General features: G+C 40.7%; 1 protein-coding gene and 1 long non-coding RNA gene across 2 annotated transcripts; one reads left to right on the top strand and one right to left on the bottom strand.

The window, feature by feature from the left end:
• Window positions 1–227: 227 nt before the first annotated feature.
• Window positions 228–18,645, top strand: LOC133415907 (uncharacterized). The gene is made up of 2 exons (XR_009770190.1): window positions 228–510; window positions 15,489–18,645. It is a non-coding gene; the product is annotated as an uncharacterized LOC133415907 (long non-coding RNA).
• Window positions 16,853–20,956, bottom strand: irf1b (interferon regulatory factor 1b). Its single transcript, XM_061702451.1, has 10 exons — window positions 20,775–20,956; window positions 20,306–20,400; window positions 19,792–19,891; window positions 19,550–19,711; window positions 19,436–19,467; window positions 18,844–18,979; window positions 18,681–18,764; window positions 18,188–18,210; window positions 17,973–18,081; window positions 16,853–17,475 (listed from the first exon to the last, which is right to left on the bottom strand). Exons 2-10 carry the CDS (start codon window positions 20,390–20,392, stop codon window positions 17,297–17,299), a joined length of 912 nt encoding a protein of 303 aa, XP_061558435.1. The 5' UTR covers window positions 20,393–20,400; window positions 20,775–20,956; the 3' UTR covers window positions 16,853–17,296.
• Window positions 20,957–22,571: the final 1,615 nt, after the last annotated feature.

Genomic DNA, 22,571 nt, shown 5'->3' with positions numbered 1-22,571 from the left:
GGATGGATGGATAAATCTTATAAGTAGATTTTTTTTTTGGTTGAAAGTTTTGTGTTTTGACTTAAGTCGACCAAATTTATTTGGAACGAAGAAACATAATTTCAAGCGTTGTTTTCCCCATCGGAAGGATTTTGGTGAACTCGGCTTCTCATCTGTCAATCACCAGTGTTCCTCGTTCTGATTGGCTACGGCTTGAAAACAATTGTTTGTTTATGGGTAACCGCCCACGTTACGAAATATCGGCAACATTTCAATTTTACAATGCGAAAGAATGGACCTTGGTCTTTTTAAACTGATCATTTGTGAACTATCGTGTGTTTTTTGTTTGTTTACTTATACAATTATAAGGAGCGTCTCGTTAATGTACAGTAGGTAACAGGGTAAAAGGTTTCAATATTGCGGAAGGAAAGGTGAAAGCTTTACCAGTGCCTGCTGTGGGATATCGTTTTCGTAGCTAGTAGTATACTATATTTGTTCGACCTCCAATTGGAATTCTTGGCCAGATTCAAGGTGAGTTTTTCACATGCAATTACTTATCAAGGTTACTTTCGAATTTTTGGCGGAAAACTGTCAACTCTAAGATGCCGTAAGTTTTTTGTAACCCAACTTACGGCGCTGTGTCGTAAAACAATATATATATTTTTAGGCGGAGTTGTATGTTCGTTCAGTGGTACAACTGATGTACGAATATGCTAATGTGGAGTGTTGCTTTCAGGGACAGTCAGAAGTCATAGTTTTCCTTGAGCGTTGCCTTCAGGGACAGTTTTCTTTGCCCAGCTGATCTATCCAAGTACTAACTAAACATTATGTAAAGTCGGGTTGTTGTCTTCAGGGACAGTCTGAAATCACACCTCTTCTCAGACAACTAATCTACCACTGCATCTATGCGTTTGTCAGTTGTAACGTATGAAATCATGCCTTTCTTCAAACAACTGATTTAGTAACTAAATAACTATATCTCTAAAGTTGGTGTGTTGTATGGGGTGCCGTTTGTAAAGCGGCACATAACAGCAACATTTTGTCACATTTAGTCTCAAGCAGTGTTTAATCAGAATCAGAATCATCTTTATTTGCCAAGTATGTCTAAAACACACAAGGAATTTGTCTCCGGTAGTTGGAGCCGCTCTAGTACAACAGACAGTCAATTTACAGAACACTTTGGGGACATAAAGACATTGACAAAAAACAATTGTGCAAAAAGATGCAGAGTCCTCTAGCACTTAGAGCAGTTCGAATGACTAATATTGCAATAGTCCGGCGCAATGACCATTGTGCAAAGGGCGCTGAGACTTCAAGGAGTGTATGCGGTTTAAAGTGACGAGTAGTGCGATCATCTGGGACAATGTTGGTTGTGCAAATGTTACAGATACTCCTCAATCGGTGTGCAAATGGAGCAGATGCTACTCTGGCATGAGTGGCCAGTATATGCAAATAGTGCAGCATGGCGAGACAACTACAGTGAGTGCACGAGTAATACATAATTGGCCCCACAGAAATGTGACAACGAACTCAAGTCAAAACATTTCCAGCTTGTTGTAATGGAATTATAGGTTAGGTGTTTAAGAAGTTGATCGCAAGAGGGAAGAAGCTGTTGGAATGTCTACTAGTTCTAGTTTGCGTTGATCGGTAGCGCCTACCTGAGGGAAGGAGCCGGAAGAGCCGGTGACCGGGGTGCAGACGGTCCGAGAGGATTTTGCACGCCCTTGTCTTAGTTCTGGCAGCGTGCAAGTCCTCAATGGTGGGTAGGGGGGTACCGACAATCCTTTCAGCAGTTTTGATTGTCCGTTGCAGTCGGAGTTTGTCCTTTTTTGTAGCAGCACCAAACCAGACTGTGATGGAAGAACACAGGACCGATTCGATGACCGCTGTGTAGAACTGTCTCAGCAGCTCCGGTGGCAGGCCGTGCTTTCTCAGAAGCCCCAGGAAGTACATCCTCTGCTGGGCCTTTTTGAGGACGCAGTTGATGTTGGTCGCCCACTTCAGGTCCTGAGAGATTGTAATTCCCAGGAACTTGAAGGTCTCGACGGTTGACACAAGGCAGCTGGACAACGTGAGGGGCAGCTGTGGCGAAGGATGCCTCCTGAAGTCCACGATCATCTCTACCGTCTTGAGTGTGTTCAGCTCCAGGTTGTGTCGGCCGCACCGCAGCTCCAGCCGCTCCGCTTCCTGTCGATATGCAGACTCGTCACCGTCCTCGATGAGGCCGATGACAGTGGTGTCATCTGCAAACTTCAGGAGCTTGACAGTCGGGTTCGCTGAGGTGCAGTCGTTCGTGTAGAGAGAGAAGAGCAGCGGAGAGAGGACACAACCTTGGGGCGCCCCAGTGCTGATGCTGCGTGTGGATGAGTTGGCCTCCCCCAGCCTGACCTGCTGTGTCCTGCCTGTGAGAAAGCTGTAAATCCACTGGCAGATGGCAGGTGAGACGCTGAGCTGGAGAAGCTTGGTTGAAAGGAGTTCAGGGATGATGGTGTTGAACGCTGAGCTGAAGTCCACGAACAGGATCCTCGCGTAGGTCCCTGCACTGTCGAGGTGTTCTAGGATGAAGTGCAGTCCCATGTTGACCGCATCATCCGCAGACCTGTTCGCTTGGTAGGCAAACTGCAGGGGGTCCAGCAGGGGACCTGTGACACTCTTGAGGTGGTCCAGCACGAGACGTTCAAAGGACTTCATGATCACAGATGTCAAAGCGACAGGCCTGTAGTCATTCAGACCAGAGATTGCAGGTTTCTTGGGGACTGGAATGATGGTGGAGCGTTTGAAACAGGATGGAACTTCGCACATTTCCAAAGATCTGTTAAAGATCTGAGTGAAGACTGGAGCGAGCTGGTCCGCGCAGACTTTGAGGCAGGATGGGGACACATGGTCCGGTCCTGCCGCTTTGTTAATCTTCTGTTGTTTGAAGATGCGTCTCAAAAAAAAAAAAAACTGGTGTGAATTTTCAGGAGTCCCTTTTCTGCCCATTTAGAACTATATTTGTCAACTCTATTGTTAAATCCAAATATTAAATGTTGCACCTAAATTGTAAATGTTAAATATAAATTTAAATAATAAATCTAAATGTTAAATATATATCTAAATATATATATCCTTGGGCAGCACGGTGACAGACTGGTTAGCACATCTGCCTCACAGTTCCGAGGACCGGGGTTCGAATCCCGGCCTCGCCTGTGTGGAGTTTTCATGTTCTCTCCGTGCCTGTGTGGGTTTTCTCCGGGCACTCCGGTTTCCTCCCACATCCCAAAACACATGCATGGTATGTGGATTGAAGACTCTAAATTGCCCGTAGGTATGAATATGAGTGTGGATGGTTGTTTATAAGTGCCCTGCAATTGGCTGGTGACCTGTTCGGGTGTACCCCGCCTCTCGCCCGAAGATAGCTGGGATGGGCTCCGGCACCCCCGCGACCCTCGTGAGGATAAGGGGTACAGAAAACGGATGGATGGATGGGTATATATCTTTGTAGTGTATTCAATTAAATATAGGTCGAACATGATTTGCAAATCATTGTATTCTATTTTTATCTGTGTTTAACACAACATCCCAACTTCATTGGAATTGGGGTTGTAGTTCTAAATGTGCAGAAAAGTGACTCTCGAAAATTCACGCCAGTTTTTTTTAAACACTGTTTGAGACTAAATGTGAAAATGTTTTACTGTTATTTTCAGAACGAGCCGCTTTACAAACGGCACCCCATAGTGTTGCCTACAGGGACAATCTGAAATCATATATTTCCTCACATAACTGATCAGCAAACTAAATAACTATCCATCATGTGTCTGTATTTGTCTGTCAGTCAGGTGTTGCCTTCAGTGACTGTTTGAAATCGTAGCTTTCCTCACACTGTGTGTCTTTTCGTCTCTCTATCTATCAATCTATCCTTTATAGGCAGCTTTTGCCTTTATGGAAAGTCTGAAATCATAGTTTTCACCACACATTTATCTACAGTATCTGTCCATCTATCAGTTTGTCCTTGATGCTCGTCAGGTGTTGCCTTCAGAGACAGTCTGGAATCATAGCTTTTCTTACCTAATTGGTCTACCTAGCTACCCACAGTACCTACCTGGCTATTTACATACTGTCAGATTCTCGCTCATATAGACGCACGGACGGACAGTATAGGAAGCTGACTGTTTACTATCCTTTATAACCAGTGTTGCCTTTAGGTGCAGTCTGAATGTATCAATTTCATCAAGCAGTTGATCTACTATATCGATATATGTCTACCCTTTCCATTTGCTATGGGGACTGTCTGAAATCATAGCTTTCATCACACAACCGATCTTACTAACTAATAAATAACCGTCTAAGTCGGACGGTTTGAAATCACAGTTTTCTTCACAAAGAATCCAGCTATCAATTCCTCTGTCCTTGATTACGTTCAGGTCCGGTCGAAAATTCCTATATTTGAAAGATGTATTACGAGTAACGCACTAGATGGCGCCAGAGTACGAAGAAAAGCCAATGTCCCTACTTGACCCCAAAAGAATGTGGATTCAGGAAGTGTCTCTCTTACAGCCTCCCATGTTGTTCCAACAACCCCAAAGTAACATTTTATGTGCTTTTAATCTTACTTCCCACCTTATCTCGTGCATGCTTAGCAGTGTGCGTTGGTGTCGACTGCTACAAGAGTACGGATAAGCTCTCAAAATCAAGCCAGGCTACCAAAAGAAGAAAACAGCAACAAAGCTGGTGGCTGTTGCAAGTTTTTCCTGTAATTTTTGGCACACAAACATTCCCAGATGTCGTTTAGGCGTGAAGGCTGCTGCCGAGCGTGGCCCGTATGCGTGTCACAATCCCGCCATGCAAATATTTGCGCCTGCATGCAGTTGCTTCCCGCCCCAGAGTGGAAAGTTACTAGATGGGATTTACAAACCCGGCAGGTGTGTTTGAGGTTTAAATGTTTTTTTTTTTAATTTTTTTTATTATTTTTTTTTTAATAAATTAAATCAGCCCCGTGATACTGTAACACCACCTTCATAAAAAGTCCCTCATTGTGAGCATTGATGGAATCGAGGTTGAAATAATAAACTTGACAGTCATCAAAACAAAGTTAATCTTATGCTTATCTAATGACATCCAATACAAAAATGTCTTGACTTACAAAGACAAGGATGCTTTGTTGTACTTGTAGAGATGTTTGTAATATCTGTTGACATGTTCAATGGAGCTTAAGTAGGTCAAACATCTCTGTGTGATGCAGTGCAGAAACTAGAACCGCATCAATCAAATCAATACCACAACTGAGCTTATTTGTAATAGCAAATCAATGTTATGTATGAATATATATATATATATATATATATATATATATATAATATATATTATATATATTTATATATATATATATCTATATATTATATATTATATATATATTTTTTTTAATAATGATATTTTTTTTCTAATGACTGTGTTAGATTGTGCAGGTGTACCTAATAAAATGGGATCCAAAAATATGGATTTGCTATAAATCAAAGCTGAGCATGATTATATTCTAAATATAAATATATTAAATATATATTTAGTGAGGATAAGCAGTTCAAGAGAATGGATGGATGGAGTTCAATTTTAAATGGAACGTTGGCAATTTATATATTTGTCATCTTAGTTTTTAATCAAAACTTTATATTTAGGTTAATTATCATGTTGCTATTTTCTGTTTTGTAATCTAAAGTTATCATTTTATATATTTGTTACCATTAAAAATGGTCCAACAGTTGTATTAGAGTGTGCATGTGTACCTAATAAAGTGACTACTAAAATTACTCACGAACCTGTTAATCAAAACTGAGCGTGATATTCTAATATTCTAATCTACTTTTTAATAAAATTTTATTGACAAAATTTATTGTTTCTTTGAATCTTTAGGTGTACCTAACAAAATGGCTTGTTATTCCTGTCAATCAAAACTAAGCATTTTGATTCTTATTCAAAAGATTTTTTTATTTTTGGGGAATATTTTGGTGTATTAAATGAAATGGCCTCTTAACCGTGTCAATCAAAACTGAGCATTATTGTACTACTATTTTTAAATGTTTATTTTTACCATTTTAAAATCAACTGTTATCATTTTACATATTTCTTATTTTATTATTGTTTATTTTTTATTTTCTTCTTTTTTTTTTATTTATTTTATTTTCTCACTATTGTGAGATTGTTAATATAATGAAATGCTCTCAAAACTGAGCATTATTTTGTGTACCTCATGTGTATTTTTATAAATGAATAGTAGTTTTTTTCTACAATGTTAGTTGGGGATAAATTAAAAGCAGCTAGATGGCAGATGTTAGCCAATCATCCAGCGTCGGATTTCCCAGCTCCGAGGAGCATTTCTTAGGAAATGGCTTTGACTTTCATGCTGTGAGGTGTCCCAGCTGGAGAATAGCAGTACTGGATATTGCAAGCCATGAGGCCCCCCCAACTGGAGAATAGCAGTATTGGATATTGCAAGTCATGTGACTTCTCCTAAATCCCATTGCAGCCTGAACCTTACCTGATGCTGCCCCCACTCCTCCCCACTGTGCTTCAGTGCGCATGCATGAGCCACCACTGAGAGTAGATAGATCATGATTGTTAAATAGTGTCATAAAATGACTCTTAAACTTGCTGAGTCAAACTGTAAAAAAAAAAAAAACATATTTGGCGCATATGAACTGGTTTTGCAGGGTTGTGTCCGTCTTCCTTATATAAAAAACAAATAATAATATTGTAGTTGCTGCCAACATGCTTGTTGGCACACCCTGGGTTGATGGCCAGACGAGACAAGGTGGGAAAAAATTCCATTCGGCATCTCGTTTGCAACCGAGCTTTGACCTGGTTCACAGGTCCAGATACAGTTCAAATCACAAGTTTACATGCACTATATAAAAAGACACATTCGCTCCCCCCCCACCCCAAGTGTCTGTCATGTAATCAGACTGATTTAGGTCAGTTAGGATTACCAAAATTATTTCTATTTGCTAAATAAGGATTATTTTTTAAGACAATTTTTCATTACTTTTTTTTCAAATAAATGTACTTATAATTCTTTAGCATTTGGTACCGTTGGCTTAAACCTGTATGACTTGGGTCAAACGTTTCAGATATCCTTCAGCAAGCTTCCACAATGTTTATCAGGAATTTTGGCCCATTCCTCCTGACAGAACTGCTGTAAAGGAGCCTGGTTTGTAGGCCACCTTGCTTGCTTTTCAGGACCGCCTATACATTTTCAATAGATTTGAAATCAGGGCTTTGCGATGGCCACTCCAAAGCGTTGACTTTGTTGTCCTTAAACACCCAGTTAAGTCATTTTCATGTTTTTTTCATACATTAAATACGTTTGAAGTGCTGAAAAGACTAAGAACAATTTAGTACTGAATTGCTGAGATACTGCATTAAACTCTTTCTGACTTTCTCAATTGACCGGATTTTTTGGGGGCAGGGCCAAAACAAGGCCAGATGGTGCAAGCAGGCCTCTGGCATGAGTTAGCTTGCGAGCTAGCGCACATCATATACAGTTGTTTTTCCCTGAAGTGTTTCCGTTGTGAGGCCTCGCTTTGGGCGAGGCAGCGGCGAACTAGACTGCCTCCACTGCCCCGCGTCAAGTTGACGTTTCCTGTAAACCAAACATAAAACAATGAGAATTACACATTGTTTAGACCACAAATGTGTCTTCCTAAAGTCCGCTTGCGCACATTACAAAATGCCATAGACAGCCTTACGAAACTAGCATGGATGTAACTAGCTATAACCCTTTAAACAACGGATATTTGAACACTAACTGTACAACAACACATATAGCCAGACAATACAGCAATGCTCACAGGCATATGTTCTTTATAGTCTGCGAAGAACAATTCATATTTCTGCAGTTTAGTTGCGACAGTCTTCACGTTACCCCAACAAATCTAAGTGTAGTCTGTGTCTGTGTTATACTGCCCCCCTGGTGGCAAAGCTGCATACACCAGAAGGAGGTCAATTGAATTAAAGCATGAAATCAAGATGCAAAAACGATTTATTTCCTATTATAACTATTTTTCTTATTTAAAAAATATACATATGTAGTTTTTGGTCGTTCAAAAAAAACCTAAGCCGTTACGATTGTAGAAGTACACTTTTAATAACCTCAAACGTTTTTCTTCGTCGTATTTCTGTTAATGTAATTTGGCAAATGGTCTGATTAAGGTGCAACTGTAGCCTTGTTTTAATCACTTTTATTGTCATTACAACACAATCTGGGAACATCACCCATTTAGGGGGGGTGTACTGTATCTACAGTGGATATTCTGCTGTGCTCTACTTGAGTGCCATTTGACTCGTAAATTCTCTTGCGTGGGATAGTTTTGCGTGTTTGTGTATGTGTGTTTGTTTATGTGTGTGCGCTGCGCGTTGTCAGCTGTGCGAACAATTTACTTCCTGCGATAACCGCGCTGTGACCCTTATGCCCTGAAGAAGAAGATTCCAGCAAAACAAGGCCGTCTTTTTTCTCAAACTGGACACCGTAAGAAAATATTGTCCTTCACACTCAAGCATTCCCCAAGCTGGATAGCGACGAGCCGCTAGGACATTCGCTTCACATTTGTAAGCGATTACACACCAGATCATTTTTAGAGACACGCTTCCCCCCCCCCACTCAGGAAGGAAGCGAATAACAGACGATTTCAGAAGTTGCCTTATATAACACACCCTCAACCTTCACTGTTGGTGGGGGGTTAGTGATCAAGCCCTGACATTAATGGCAAATAATGGACAGCTCCAAAAAAATATTTTTTATAAATGTCGCTATCAACATTGCACTCTTGAGTAAAAGGCTTACAGATAATTACATTTTTAAAAATCCGGGTACTACGCCAGGGGTCGACGATAACAATAATACAGTGTTCTGCCGCTATATCATTTTTGTTTTTTAATGTTTTTTTTACAGTAGTATACTTACTGTCATGCCCTTGCATGTGGGAAAGGAGAGTCATAGTCGCCGATGCACTTGTCAGCTGTTTATTGAATGCTGAGAGAACAGAATAATACATCAACAGAAATGAGCACACTCCTACAGGAGCTGCTGTGGGTCACAGCTTACCCCCAGACACTCACACGCAGATTTGCTAAGGTCACACGACACCCCACCATGCGTCTTAAATGCAAATACATTGGCTATATAAAGTATGCACATCCTTGTTAAAAGGCCTGTTTTTTGTGATATGTAAAAATTAAACATACATAAATAATTGTAGGGGGGGGGGATTCACTATTAATGGGACTTATAACCTGTACAACGCTATTGGAAAAAAAAAAACATTTTTGAGAGCGTCAGTAAAAATAAACAACTGAGGAAATGTTGCACAAGGGTGCACACCCTCTGATAACTGGGGATGTAGCTGTGATCAGAATCAACCAATCACACTCAAACCCATGTTAAGTGGCTGGCAGGGTGTGTAGACTTTTTATATCCACTATCTAGAACAAAGACACCACAACACCTACAGTATTTTACATACATTTTATGCGTGCTTGTTTTTTTTTGTCTCGTACGTTTACAATATGTTTCAAATGTTTTTAAATAGGTTGAATTGTGTCTATAGTGTATGAATACGGTAAAACTATATATATGATGTTTTTTTGTTGTTAGTTTTTTAAATGGTCTCCCTATACCGCAAATGTTTTTATTCCGGGTGGACCTGGGTGACGTGTGCCTCTAGCTTGGTGTAATGTTACATCATCTTAAACACAGTGGGTTGCTTAAGACTTAACACTTTCAAGCAGGCTGCAAATGGAATAAGAGATACGACATTCCCAAAAACTAAACAAAGTGTGTGCTACAGTAAACCGTTTATCACAACCAGAAATAATTCTACCAATGGTTGGCCTGGTTCTGGTGTGGTGCGGACCCCCACCCCCAAACCCTGGCAGCCTGCCATCCCAGAAGCGCTGTTCACGCCCTCCATTTGTGTGTGTTTGTGTGTGTTCATTCCAGCGTGGCTTTCTTGATAAGGGCAATAAAAGGGTGGGAGTGGGTTGCAGCCGTCGAAAACTGCGTGTGTGTGTGTGTCTTTCTCATCCCATGCATCTTTGGCCATCCGCTAAATCACCTGACTTTCTGTCACTCCTCCCCTCGACTTCCTCTCTCTCGCGCACAAACATACATACTTGCGCTTTCTGTCACACACTCACACACACAGCTGCACGTAGCATATTAGACCTGCAGGCAACACCGTACAGTATATGACATCAGACATTGAGATTAAAGCGTAGTGTTTGTCTGACCAGAATGCTTAAACGACAGAAAATGGCTCCTAAAGTTAGAATAACATCATTGAGACAGTAATAGTGGCTTGCCCTGATGATGATAGCGCTAAAATTGTTGTGTCCCTGGTATGGCTGGGCAATATGATCATTTTTTTGTTTTGTTTCGTAAAAACGCAAAGCAGTGTAATTAAGTGTTTTCACAAGAATTTAGTATGAATTTGTACAAATATTAACACAAAGCAATTCGCCATAAAAAAATGGACAAAAATTAATGCAGTGCAGTTTGCTCTGTTCGTGAGCCCATACAGTTGGCACTGTTCTCACATGAATTTAGTAAGAATTCATACAAAAAGCTATGCAATGTAATTCGCTGTTGTCACGAGAACTTTGTAAAACTTTGTACAAAAAGTAATACAGTGCTATTTGCTCTGTTCTCATTAAAATTTAGTAAGATTTTGTCCCAAACCTCATGTAATTTGCTGTTCTGCCGAGAATTCAGTACGGATTTGTATGAAAAAGTAAAGAAACGCCATTTGCTCTGTTCTCACAAGAACTTAATATCAATTTGTACAAAATTGATGCACTGTAATTACCACAGTTTTCAGAAGAATTCCATAAAAGTTCCTATTGAAAGTCAGACAATGCAATTTGCTCTGTAGTCACGGGATAAAAAAAAGTTCTTGAAAAAAAACAAAAATTCATATAAAATGTAATGCTTTGTATTTCACAATTGTCATGAACAATTTGTAAAAATATGGACAAAAAGTAAAAAAAAAAAAAAAAAAAAAAGGCAATTTACTCTGTACTTATGAGAATGTAGTATAAATTTGTACAAAAAGTAATGCAATGTAATTTGCTGTTCTCTCATGAAATTTGTCAAAATGTGTACAAAAGCTAATGGAATTCCATTCGCTCTGTTGTGATGAGAATTTTGTGCACATTTCTATAAAAAGTAATGTCATTCAGTCGAAAAACTGTACACATGATTATTTTATGATTTTTTTTGTTTTGTTTTTTTGTTGATGGTGCAGACCTTTTGAAGTGATCTCGCAATCTTACTTTAGGAAGATGCACATGTCCATTTTCTCAGGAGAACATGCGGTGTGTCCTGGCCAGAGGGAAGCAACCTCCCAGCCCACAAAGTGTCTCTCGTCCTTTTTCCACAACAGCTTTGCCATTTACCGTAAACCAGCTGACCATTCTCACAGCTCACACCCACGCACCCTAAAGACACACCCACGCAAACTTTGGTTACAGCAGTGATCAGTTCAAGTTATATTTTCTACTTTGCGTCAACATTAAACACCTGATTGCCCACTGGTATGCTTCTTTGGCCATTGTTTAAGGTTTTTAGGTGTGACTGCTCGCAAAAAAAGATGACAGTTGAGTAAGTGACTAATTCAGCTGGGCCAAACTATGCCAGATTTCTCACCGGTGCACTTTCCTGCTGGACCTCATCCAAGTCTTGACTTTCTGTGATATACTTTGCGGGTCGCAGTTGTCGTTGAATCGCTCTCGATTGGCATCACTGTGTCGTGTGTGCTGATTGTTAGTTTAAAGAAACAAAGCTAATAATTGTGCCTGCAGATTGTCTCCAGGTCAGGCGAGAATCTTGTGGAATGACGTGTCCCCTTTCACCGGGATACGACCCAAGATGTCTGGCGTGGTTTCATGTGCAAGTTAATGTGCAACCACTAACGAGTGGTTTGCGTCAATAAAGCTTCAGCTAGTCACGTAACATCAGAGCTAGTCACGTAACAACATCGTAATTTTAGTCAAGTCCTCCTAGTTTTTTTGCAGAACATAACACATCACACTTGTCTGTGGCCTTAATTTCCTCCAAAGAAGACAAACGATTCATGTTGAAATTTCTTAAAAAGAAAAGATTTTAGCTACGATGTTACTTTGTTGCCAGCTTATTGTGGAGGATACATTCTCAACCCAGCCGCGATATAAAACTATGTAAAATATGTAAAAATGGGAGCAGTGGCAATTTCTGGGATGTGCAATATGTGTGGCAGCACAGGGACGAAAACTTGGACTGCCACTGAATGAGTGACTTTCACTTTGAGGAGTCAAAAAGAAGACTCTCTCACTCTACAAAGTCCCCCCCCCCCCCCCCCCCCCCCAAAAAAAACAACAATTTTAATTTAAAAAAAAAATTTTTAAACACCAAAATGAACAACCAAACCATATAATTTCAGCTCATGAAAGTCTGTTAGCCTCATGCTAACGCACGACAACCTGAGGGGTCTGGAACTCTCATGCGCACCTGTAAATGGTCTTGAATATATTTAGGTCTTTTAGGTGGCTTTTAAAACTCAAGTCTGAGTCAAGAATCTCACCAACTTTCCTTAAGAGAAAAGATTTAAGATGCTTAAGGTTACTTGTGTGACTGTACAACGTAACGCAGGGCTTGAATTTGAACGTAGCTTTGTGGCAAACTCTCGAGATGACACCGGCCGGCGTCGCTTCCTGTCTCGGGTGTCAAACACAGTGCAGGCGGTATGCTGCCGTGCCGTCCCCACATCCGTTCTTGTCACTTCACTTAGCTGCGGCCAATGAAGCGTGAGGCTCCCTCTCTGCAAGCACAAACGTGCCTAGAATTAAATGCGGCTGTTCATTTGTACTTCTCGCATCCACACGCAGTACAATGCAGTGATTCCCAACCACTGGCCCACGTCTGCGTGTGTGCGTCTGGGCGTGAGCTGTGGCTGACATCAGCTGTTGTGCTCATGGTGGTTGTGTTTTACTGTTCTCCTGACGTTCAATATACGACAGAAGAGTCAATCAGTTAAGTGTCGCTCTCTTTTTCACCATGCTAGAAAATTACTGTATACTGTAAAAACCCATTAAAAAATGATGTAGTGCTCCCTGTATGAGGGAAAATGTTTTTTATTGTCTTTGCCGCCGCTTGCTTTTTACCCCCCACTCTGGGCTCTGGTCTCGCAAATAGAAGCCACTAATTATTGTCCAATGCTCGACGTCATGGTAACGAAAGTGTGTCCCGCCCTTTTGGCACAGCAGTAAATCCATCAAACAACATTCAAAAAGTTTTTTTGCACCGACTCTGGAATACAGTAGAGATGAAATGGATTACTTATTATCCGGGATAAAGTTACACAAAGCGTTACCGTTTCAAATGGTAATTATCGTTGCTACCGTATTTCGTGTAATGTGTTGAAGGAAAGGGGCTCAGTGTTGTTGTGCATATTTAGAGACTTTCCCGCTGTATTTAGTGAGTCTTCAGACCCACCTAGTGACTCTTTTTAAAAATAGTAACGAATCTAGCGAATTTTCGGGTGTTATTGTAGACCTTTGTCGTTGGATCCACAGAGAAAAGTGGACACACACTGGTTTATGTCCCCTCATTCTTGCAATGTAGGGAAAATGGGGAATTTTCCCTGAAATGGAGGTGTTTCCGAATTCAGTCATGGAGTAGCACACAGAGCTCGGTCTTGCACTCCAAGCAGGGGAAAAACAAAAAACAAAGTCAAAATGCAAGACTTGACAAAAAGTCCCTTAAAAGCTTAAATACAGACAACTTGAATTTAAGAGTTGGAATCTTATGAATATTTCTGGTCAAAATTCAGCTTGAAATTTTATTCCAATAATTGCACTTTGTTGGAAGTTGGCAGTAATTGGCTTGTGGCCTGACTTGGGGAAAAAAATGACATTTAATTAATTATGTCTATTCATCAAACAAAATCTAATTAGCTTGTAAAACAAGCCGTACACTGCTGAGGATTTGTTGCGTCTTGACTTGTGAGAATGGAAATGTGGGTTTACGAACATGTCGACCCATGGATTTCTCGTTTTGTACCTTCTAATAGGATGTTCATCTTTAAAAAAGAAACTCATCATCATTGAGTATGACAGTGGGAAATACCAGGATGCTGACTTAGTGGCGTGGGTAAAGGAGGGGGCGGAGGTTTGTTTGGGATGGAAGTCAAATGTTTCACAATAGTTATTTAAAAAAAAAAAAAAAAGGGAAAAAAAGCTGACTGGTGTGATGTGTACACCATACGTGTGGAAAGCACCAAAGACATGCTTTTCTTCACGTCTTTATTTTTAGAATGTTGCTGTACAGTCAGTGGTGACTCAATTAGAGCTTAAAATGCATTAACATTTCATAACAATATTAGATGAGAAATTTAAAAATATCAGATCAAAACACCATAATATTTGAAAATGATTCAAATAGACAAAAATTACCCCCAAAAATGCACATACGTTATTATTGTTACAGGGGGAAAGGTCCCCTCACAAAAGTAACAAAAAATAAGATTTAAAAAAAAAAAAGATATATTTGAAAACCAAAAACATTTGGTAAAAATGCACGAAATTTTTTAAAATAATAATAACAGAAGAAACTGTCCTGTATGAGAGAGTGAGGCACGACAGATTGTGTTTATACATGGATAAATAACATTTTACATCTCCTGAAATGTGAGTAATCGAGTCATTTTTCAGATAATTGTATGTTTTTGACTCAACAGTTGTTATTTTTCTTTATTATTTATCATTTATTCTGGGCTGTCCATGCACTAACCTGTTGTATGCGGATTTTTCTGCACTTTGAATTTCAAAAAATTTAATGTTGTTTTTTAATGAAAGGATGGAAGTTCTGATTCATTGGTTAAATTGAAGAAAATCAGTCACAAATAATATGCAAATATGAGAAAAAAAATATTTATGTGAAAAATCAAACTTTAGAAGAAATGCAAATTATTATGGAAAATATTTGAAAATTATATATATATATATATATATATATATATAATTTTTAAAATCACATTTTGGTTACAGCAAACATCACACCTTTCAATGCCCATTTTAAAAATGTGCAATAAAATATTTCATTTTGTTATTCGATTTACTATGTAATTTTCATCTTTGAGTATGGATTAATTTTAGGTTTTATATCCGGTAGGAGAAATGTCGTGTAGCGCTATTAAATGTAATGTTAAATGTAATTATTTTTCTTAAATAATTTACTTAATTTATTTTCTTAAATAATTGACTGTAGAAAATAATAATGTACTTTCAAATAAACCAAATTGTATACGTTAAAACATACACAACACTAAATACAAAATAATGGTAGTGATTCATAAAGAAAACACTCACACAATAACATACAGCGTGTGAGCGTTTTGACATCGCTGGATGAAGAAATGTCCAAACTTCCTTTATTTTATTAACACTGTTGTGTCTCTCTTCTTTGTTTAAAAATGTAATGTAAGTATTTTTGTCTCTTTTTCTGACAGGTAAAACTCTGAATTGGACCTCAGCTATTCCAGGTGACTTGAGAAAAGGAGAAGAGCTGTACGTTTAGTTTTAAATCTTGGTTTCAAAACAAAAACATTTTTTGACCAATTTTTAATGTCTTTTTGGGGTTCTTTCAATCCTGTTCATAGTTTTTAAACTATAATTTACTATGTGTCTATATAAGTATAAATCATTACAAAAAATAGGGGCGACACCGATATCACTTTTTTTTCAGATTGAGTATGAGTACGAGCATAAGTGGTTACATTTGAGTACCTGCCGATAACGAGTATTAATACTTCATCATGGCATTATGTCTTGCAATTGTGATGAAAATGTTTTTTTAATCAAATATTGTTCCAAAACACAACCTTTTTTTAAAATAGCACAGGTTTGACACAAATATAACACTTTTTAGAGTGATAGCTTATTTCTGACATTTTAACACCCAGCTGCATGTATTCCCCCATATACATAGTCTTGCCACACATTCAGTAAAATGTAGCCTGTAACACAAGGTATTTCAGTTATGTCATGTCTCAGTCTGAACACTAGTGGGTGCCATGTAAAAGCAGTATATAGTTCCGAGACAAAGAAGAACAGAGAGCCTGGTGGATATACAAGTAGGAATACTGATGCCCTGTTAGCTCTACAGTATGTGCCAACTCCAAAATGAAGTGTGTAAAAAGAAATGTAAGACTGCATCTTGAGAATACCACAAGTTACGAAAGAAAACTGTGGCAGGACAACTAAAGTACAACTTTATCACATCATCAGTTACTTCTCCTTACTCGCCGCGGTTAGGATAACAGGGCGGGAAATCAGGCGGCTTGCTCTGCCTCAGTCGCCGTGAAGAGCATAATTTGCTGTCGGCTAAATGTGTTGTCATCCGTGTTTACCGTAAATATCTCCACACAGCTGACTTGGCTCCTGCCCAGAAGAGATACGAAGTGGTATCGGTAGCATAATATCGGAGCATTTTTACAAGTACAGTGTAGACAGTACAGGATCGTAATAAAAAAAAATTGAAGTTGTCCAAATTCTAGGGACTTTACCTTTTATTGTATTAAAATGTCTTAATTTTTTACTCACACAATTCGTTACATATTTTTTATTGTCCGCTGACGTAACGCTAATGTAGGTTCATTCGTTATTTAAATATCATTCCTTTTTAAACATAATTTACCAATGGATAGGACTACAAATTGTTTCCAAAAGCATGTGAAAATGTTCTGGGCTTACTCTTTTATAACAAACAAACAAACATAACAATCTAATGATAGATTAATTTGGTTTCTTCTAGTTTCTAGTGCATGGTTTCTTGTATGTTATAAATAATAAATAAATAAATGTACTCTTTGCATGTATTTGTTTCCTTTTTATTATCAAAAAACACAATAGGCAACTATATACATACATTTACAACTGTTAGGAAAAGTGTACGGTTGGGATTGTAGCGCGATGGTTAAATGTGTGGCTACCGCGGTATGTGAACTGGCTGCACTGTCTGAAACAGAGGAGAAATTAGAAAAGTAGTCCATTGGCGTCCCTTCATTGACAAAGTTGCTTCAGATGTGGCCCATGAACATTGCAGTTATAGTAGTTGGAGGCGTAACCGACATGAAGACCAGAGAGCTTAGTGCGGCTGGAAAAGGAGCTTGAGGGTTATGACTGCACCCAGAATCAGACACCAGAGACACTGTGGGCCTAACAATGCAATTTTTAACAAACGATTCCTGAGAGTGCGCTCCAGAGTGGTCACGAGTTGGAGAGACAGTGTTCTTCAAACGTGGGGGTCGGGGGGGGTTCACATGCTGAACACCGAAGAGCCCATAAAGTCCAAAAAGTGACTGTCATCCAGCCCCGAACGGAAGCCGCTGAATGTCGGGAGATGGAGGTCGTTCCAGTGGCTGTCCGCCGACATGGTGAACTCCGAACTCAGCGTTGTGTACTGTGGCGACAGCCGCAGTTCGTCCACGTCGTCGGCTGTTCAAAGAAGAGGAGGCGCACAATCAGGATCTTGAAGGACACATTATTACCTCAAAGATGGCGCCTGAAATTTCCAAATTAAAAACAATCGAGGACTACGACGCCAGTTCCATTAAATACAGTGAACCCCAAAACTGTTATCCCTTCCGATACTTTTTAAACACTTTGTAAATGTATCTAAAAACAAAAAAAGGAAAATTGCAACCATAAAATTTATTTTAAAAATACTGTATCAATGTTGTGTCTGTGTGTTATTTGCCTTTAAGAGGCGGGGCCTGGTAGCGTGCCGGTGGACGTCTGCGTGTAAGTGTCCGGGAGTGAGCTGTGGCCGTCAGCAGCTCCTGCTTGAGTGTGCTCATTGTGTTTATGTGTTTTATTGTTCTTTAATAACGAGTGTTCAAACCACAATAAAAAAAATACACTTTTGGACTTTGGACCGATTATCACATTGCGAAGTAGGACGAACGGGGCCATAACTGGCGAGTTCTGTTTACCTGAACATTCGCTCCACTGGCTCCCTGGACTGGTGCATGTACTCAGCATCCCCTTGACATCATAACTGGTCTTGAAGCTCTGCGAGTCTCTCTCCAGTTGCTTGCAAATCTAACAAAGAAACACCAGAGTTTAGCGTGATCACACTGTTTGTCTTCAGCCGGGCTGTCTTTGACCAACGCGGGCGATGGAAAAACGTGCCTGGTATGTTGCTCACCTCTACTATGTCGTACTCATACTCTGGAGGGAGACCGGTCATGGGGGGGCGGGTGGAGAGAGATAGAAGGTGGAATGAGCATACATTTTTATTTTATTAAGATTGTCCAAAAGTAGAACCAAATGTAATATTTAGAAAAGTGGAGGCATGCGTTGGAAAGGAGAGGAATGAAGGTTAGCCAAAGAAAGAGGGGTGGATGTGGAGAACAAAGTTGGAAAGAGCAGACTTCGATGGTTTGGACACATCCAGAGGAGAGAGAAAGTGAGTATATTGGTAGAAGGGTGATGAGGATGAAGCAGCCAGGCAAGAAATCTTAAGGAAGACCTAAGAGAAGGTTGACGGATGTTGTGAGGAAAGACGTGAGGGCAGTTTGTGTTAGAGAGGAGGATGCAGAAGATAGGCGAGATGAAAAAGAAGGACAGTGGCGACCCTGAAAGGGACAAGCCGAAAGGCAAAGACGTTCTGCCCAAAAGTGCTCGAGTTGTCGTCTTACCGGGGGTGCGTTCGGGTGAAACTTGGAATCGGTCTTTGAAGCTGTTGGACAGGTGGTCGCTCTCGAACCCAAAGGAAGCTAAATCTGAAAAGGAATCGCAAAGCGTTTTTTTAACAAAGGTTCCCTCAATGCCGCTGGGTCCGACTCCTCGTCCGTCCCTCACCTTCTGTCATGTCCATGCACACCGTACTGTCCACCACGTTCTCCTGAGCGCACGGCTGGTCTTCGCTCAGCCGCGATGAATCAGGCGGCGACTGGATATCGCTGTAGTCTGAGTCCTCGGCCACAGTTTTCTTGACCTGCGGGACGGAATCTGTGGTGAGATCCGTGCTGACGTGTTGTAAAAGTCATTGACTACGTTGTTGATTTTTGGTCATTTGGTGTCAAAAAGGTGCGGGGATGTTCCTATAAAAGGATCAACGATACGAGGAGTTGGAGATTAAATCCGGGCTGGTGTGTAGTATAACTTCATTTATGGGAGGGATCTAGATTGTTGACTCATAGTCATTTGGGTCTGAGGTCTAAAACGTCTGATAAAGTATCAAGGCTGCAAGTAGTTGCGGGCTAATTCGGAATCAGAGGTTGCTTGCTGCAAAAGTGCGTGGACCATATAGAACTAGTTTGTTGACTCATGGGTGATTCCCAAAACGGTGTTGTGGTCAAAAGTACAATCACTGAGGGAATCACCTCACTGACAGAACGGCTTTGCTTTAGTGTCATAAACTGTCTCATGAAACTTTAGCGAAAGGATTTACCTGCTTCCTGGACTTTGCTTTGCCTCGTTTTTCTGCAAGGGAACAAAGTAGTCGACATGTTAATTTACGCTCAATCGGAAACGCAGGTGAGGGGATGTTGTCAAATGGACCCACCTCTTGGTTTCTGGGGCAGCATCCGGAAGACGCGCATGGCCGACTGGCCCTTGTTGACGCTCTTGTCCTTCACCTCCTTGATGTCGGGCAGGGAATTCATGGCGCAGCGGAAGTTGGCCTTCCACGTCTTGGCGTCATGGGTGTCGCCCTCCATGTATTTCCCTACAGAAGAGTTTTTACCCACGGTCAGGCTTCACATGCTGCCGCTCCGGCCAACGTGCGGGTGCGGGCGGCCGGCTCACCAGTGTGGATGGCCCACTTCTTGAACAAGGAGGCGTCCTTGTCCATGTCCCAGCCGTGGCGAGCCGCGTGCTTCCAAGGAATGGAGAACATGGTATTCTCCTGGAATAGAAGAGCATTTAGTCATGGAGTGGCATAAGGATTTGCCACAAGTCTGCATGTTTTTAGGGGTTGCAAAATTTTAAAAGAAGGCATTAATGGAGCCCCATTTTTTTTTTTTTTTTAATATAAATTGCAATTTCATAATTGAATTTGAGATCTGTCTTGCACCAACCTAACCTCCTCCCCAAGTGCTTTGCACCCCTCTTTTGTTCTAATATGTTGTATTATGTTGGAGTATTTTGGGCTATTTTCCTCAGTTCCCACTCAGTGACTGTTTGAATGTTTGTCCGTCTCTATATGAGCCCTGCGACTGACCGGCGACCTGTCCAGGGTGTATTCTGCTATAATTGAACGGCAGGATTTGTCAACGGCAGCGGAAACTTTTATGCAAGCTGAAAAAGAGGAAAACCTCACCTTATCCAGCCAGGCCAGACCGGGGATGCTTTTGGACTCGATCATCCTCTCCAACCAAGGCCGCATCTTCATCCTGTTCACCGGCATGTTGGTACCTATAACCACCCACATTTTTTTTTTTTTTAATTGACATTGTATACATAGGCTTGTGGGAGTGGAGCAAAGCGACGAGATCCCTTTCCACGCACCCACGCACAATTGAGAATTTATTACCATCGTGGGAGTGCAGCGGCAGGTCACGGCCACGACGTGCAGGGGAGATAGCTAATGTATGACTTCGTAATAGAGCACTTATTGATACTTGTATCTCTCTCACTCTGGTTTTTTTTTCGTCTTAAAAGCGCATTGTAAACATTTAAAAGTCATGCAAAGTGCACCAGAACCCCTTTGGGGGGGTGGAGGGGGGGGGGGCATATAACTAATCACAATTACAATCAAGTGTCATTTTCGAGGCTGTGTGCTCACTTACAAAGTTTTTGGAATCCAAGAAGGAAAAGCGGCAAATAATCCCCTGACGAACGTTTGTTTTCCAGAACTGGTTCTCCTGCACCTTATTCTCTTTCTCCTGCTTCTTCTCGTTCTTCTTCTTTTCCTTGTAGCGCTCTTATCTAAGTCAAACAGAAGTGTCCTGCAACAGCGGTTGTCTCGCTTTTATAGGGCGACTGGCTGGTAATCCCCTGCAGTAAGAGGAGAGAAGTGCACTGCAAGAAGTGTCCGCCTGGCTCAAGAAAAAAAACAAGTCCGTTCCATCTTGTTTATTTTACAAAACGCTTGGGGAAAATAATATTTTCACCTTGTTTGAAGGCTTGGTTTGTAAAATCAACGGTGAGTCTCAAAAAGGCAAATTTGAGCAAATGTATTTATTTTATCTGATGTTTTGCACTCTGGAGCCGCGTTGGGCCCGAGCACTTTTTACAGTGCATCACGCATGCGCACTAGCACCCGCTTCCATCATCGGGCCTGGCAGTTTCTATGAAGTCACGTGGTTGAAGAGATGAGGAAGTTGACATCGGTCCAGGCGTGGTTTGTCTTTGAGGCCTATTATTACTTCTAATTAGGAGTTAATTATCATTTTATCATACATTAAGCTAAATTAAGAACTATGCGTAACGTTAACATGTCACGTCATCGTGTGGAAATACGGGGACACTCGATTCGGTACAATTTGATTCAGAAGTTAGCGTTTTAGGTGATTATTCTGAATGCATGGTGTTAATTCATCAGTGAATTTGTTATATTGGGCTGAGGGGTTTGCAGGGCTAAACCTTTCCCACCAAATGGCAGTGTCAAAATATGCATTAAAGGTTTTTTTTAAATCATTGTCAAAACACTATATGCAATCTTGTAAATGATTGGAAATGCCGTTTTGCTCTCTGTAGTAACAAATAACTAATAAAATAAAAAATACAGCTCTGGAAAAAATGGAGACAAAAAAATACCGCTGGATATTTGTTTGCTATATCGACCATTTTTATTTTTGTAAATAAATGCTCTATAAATGACACTATTTGGTGATTTGTAATATGTTGCCGGCAGTTTATAGAATGAAACAAAGCAATTACAAAAAAGAAACACCCCATGTGACCACGTGCACTTTCCGTTAACATAAATCGATCAAAAATGAGCCTTTTCGAAAGCATATTTGCAAATAAAAGCATCAGGTTCCATGATAGCAATCGTTCGTCACTCCCGCTCATGAAATTGCCAAAGTTTTTTTTTTTATCCCATCAAAAGCAAGATTCCAAACTTAGCCCACGCTATTGCATTATCTTTGTCGTCATCATCATCCCTTTTCGGCGTAAACAAGTCCGGTGACGAGAAGCCGAGCGCCTTCGCTGAAATGGTGCAGTGATTAAAGTGGCCGCTGGAGGGAGCCCATGTGCCGGTTGTAAGGCGCTAGCATGCTTGCGTGGTGACGTCGGCGGAAAGAAGGAAGAAGTGCATGACTATTGAAACGCGCCCACGTGTGTGTGTGTGTCCAAGGGGCTTCTCGTTTGGAGGCAAGAGTCCAGTGCCCGTACACATGCGCGTCCACGTGAGGTAGGGGCCTGTCCAGGACTTTTCCAGGTGGTTTCTCCATGACATCATCCCCGGTTTTCCCACTTTTTTTTGGGTGGGTGTGTGAAGGGGGCGGGGGGAGAATAAAGGAGGGATGGAAGTCAGGTGACTTCCAAAAACTCTTGACTGGTGAAAAGGAGTGTGTGTGTGCAAGTATTATAAGTGCGTGATTGTGAATCAGTGAGTGTGTGTGTGTGTGTGTGTGTGT

The sequence above is a fragment of the Phycodurus eques genome, chromosome 17, assembly GCF_024500275.1.
Source record: "Phycodurus eques isolate BA_2022a chromosome 17, UOR_Pequ_1.1, whole genome shotgun sequence".
Lineage (NCBI taxonomy): Eukaryota > Metazoa > Chordata > Actinopteri > Syngnathiformes > Syngnathidae > Phycodurus > Phycodurus eques.
The sequence above is the reverse complement of the archived record's forward strand: the minus strand, read 5'-3'. Positions and strand labels throughout refer to the sequence as shown.

Coding starts and splice junctions, on each gene's coding strand:
- irf1b (XM_061702451.1), bottom strand. CDS start 20,392: ATGCCGGTGAACAGGATGAAGATGCGGCCTTGGTTGGAGAGGATGATC. Junction 19,892..20,305: donor GTCTGGCCTGGCTGGATAAG/GTGAGGTTTTCC, acceptor CTTCTATTCCAG/GAGAATACCATGTTCTCCAT. Junction 19,468..19,549: donor GCTGCCCCAGAAACCAAGAG/GTGGGTCCATTT, acceptor GTTCCCTTGCAG/AAAAACGAGGCAAAGCAAAG.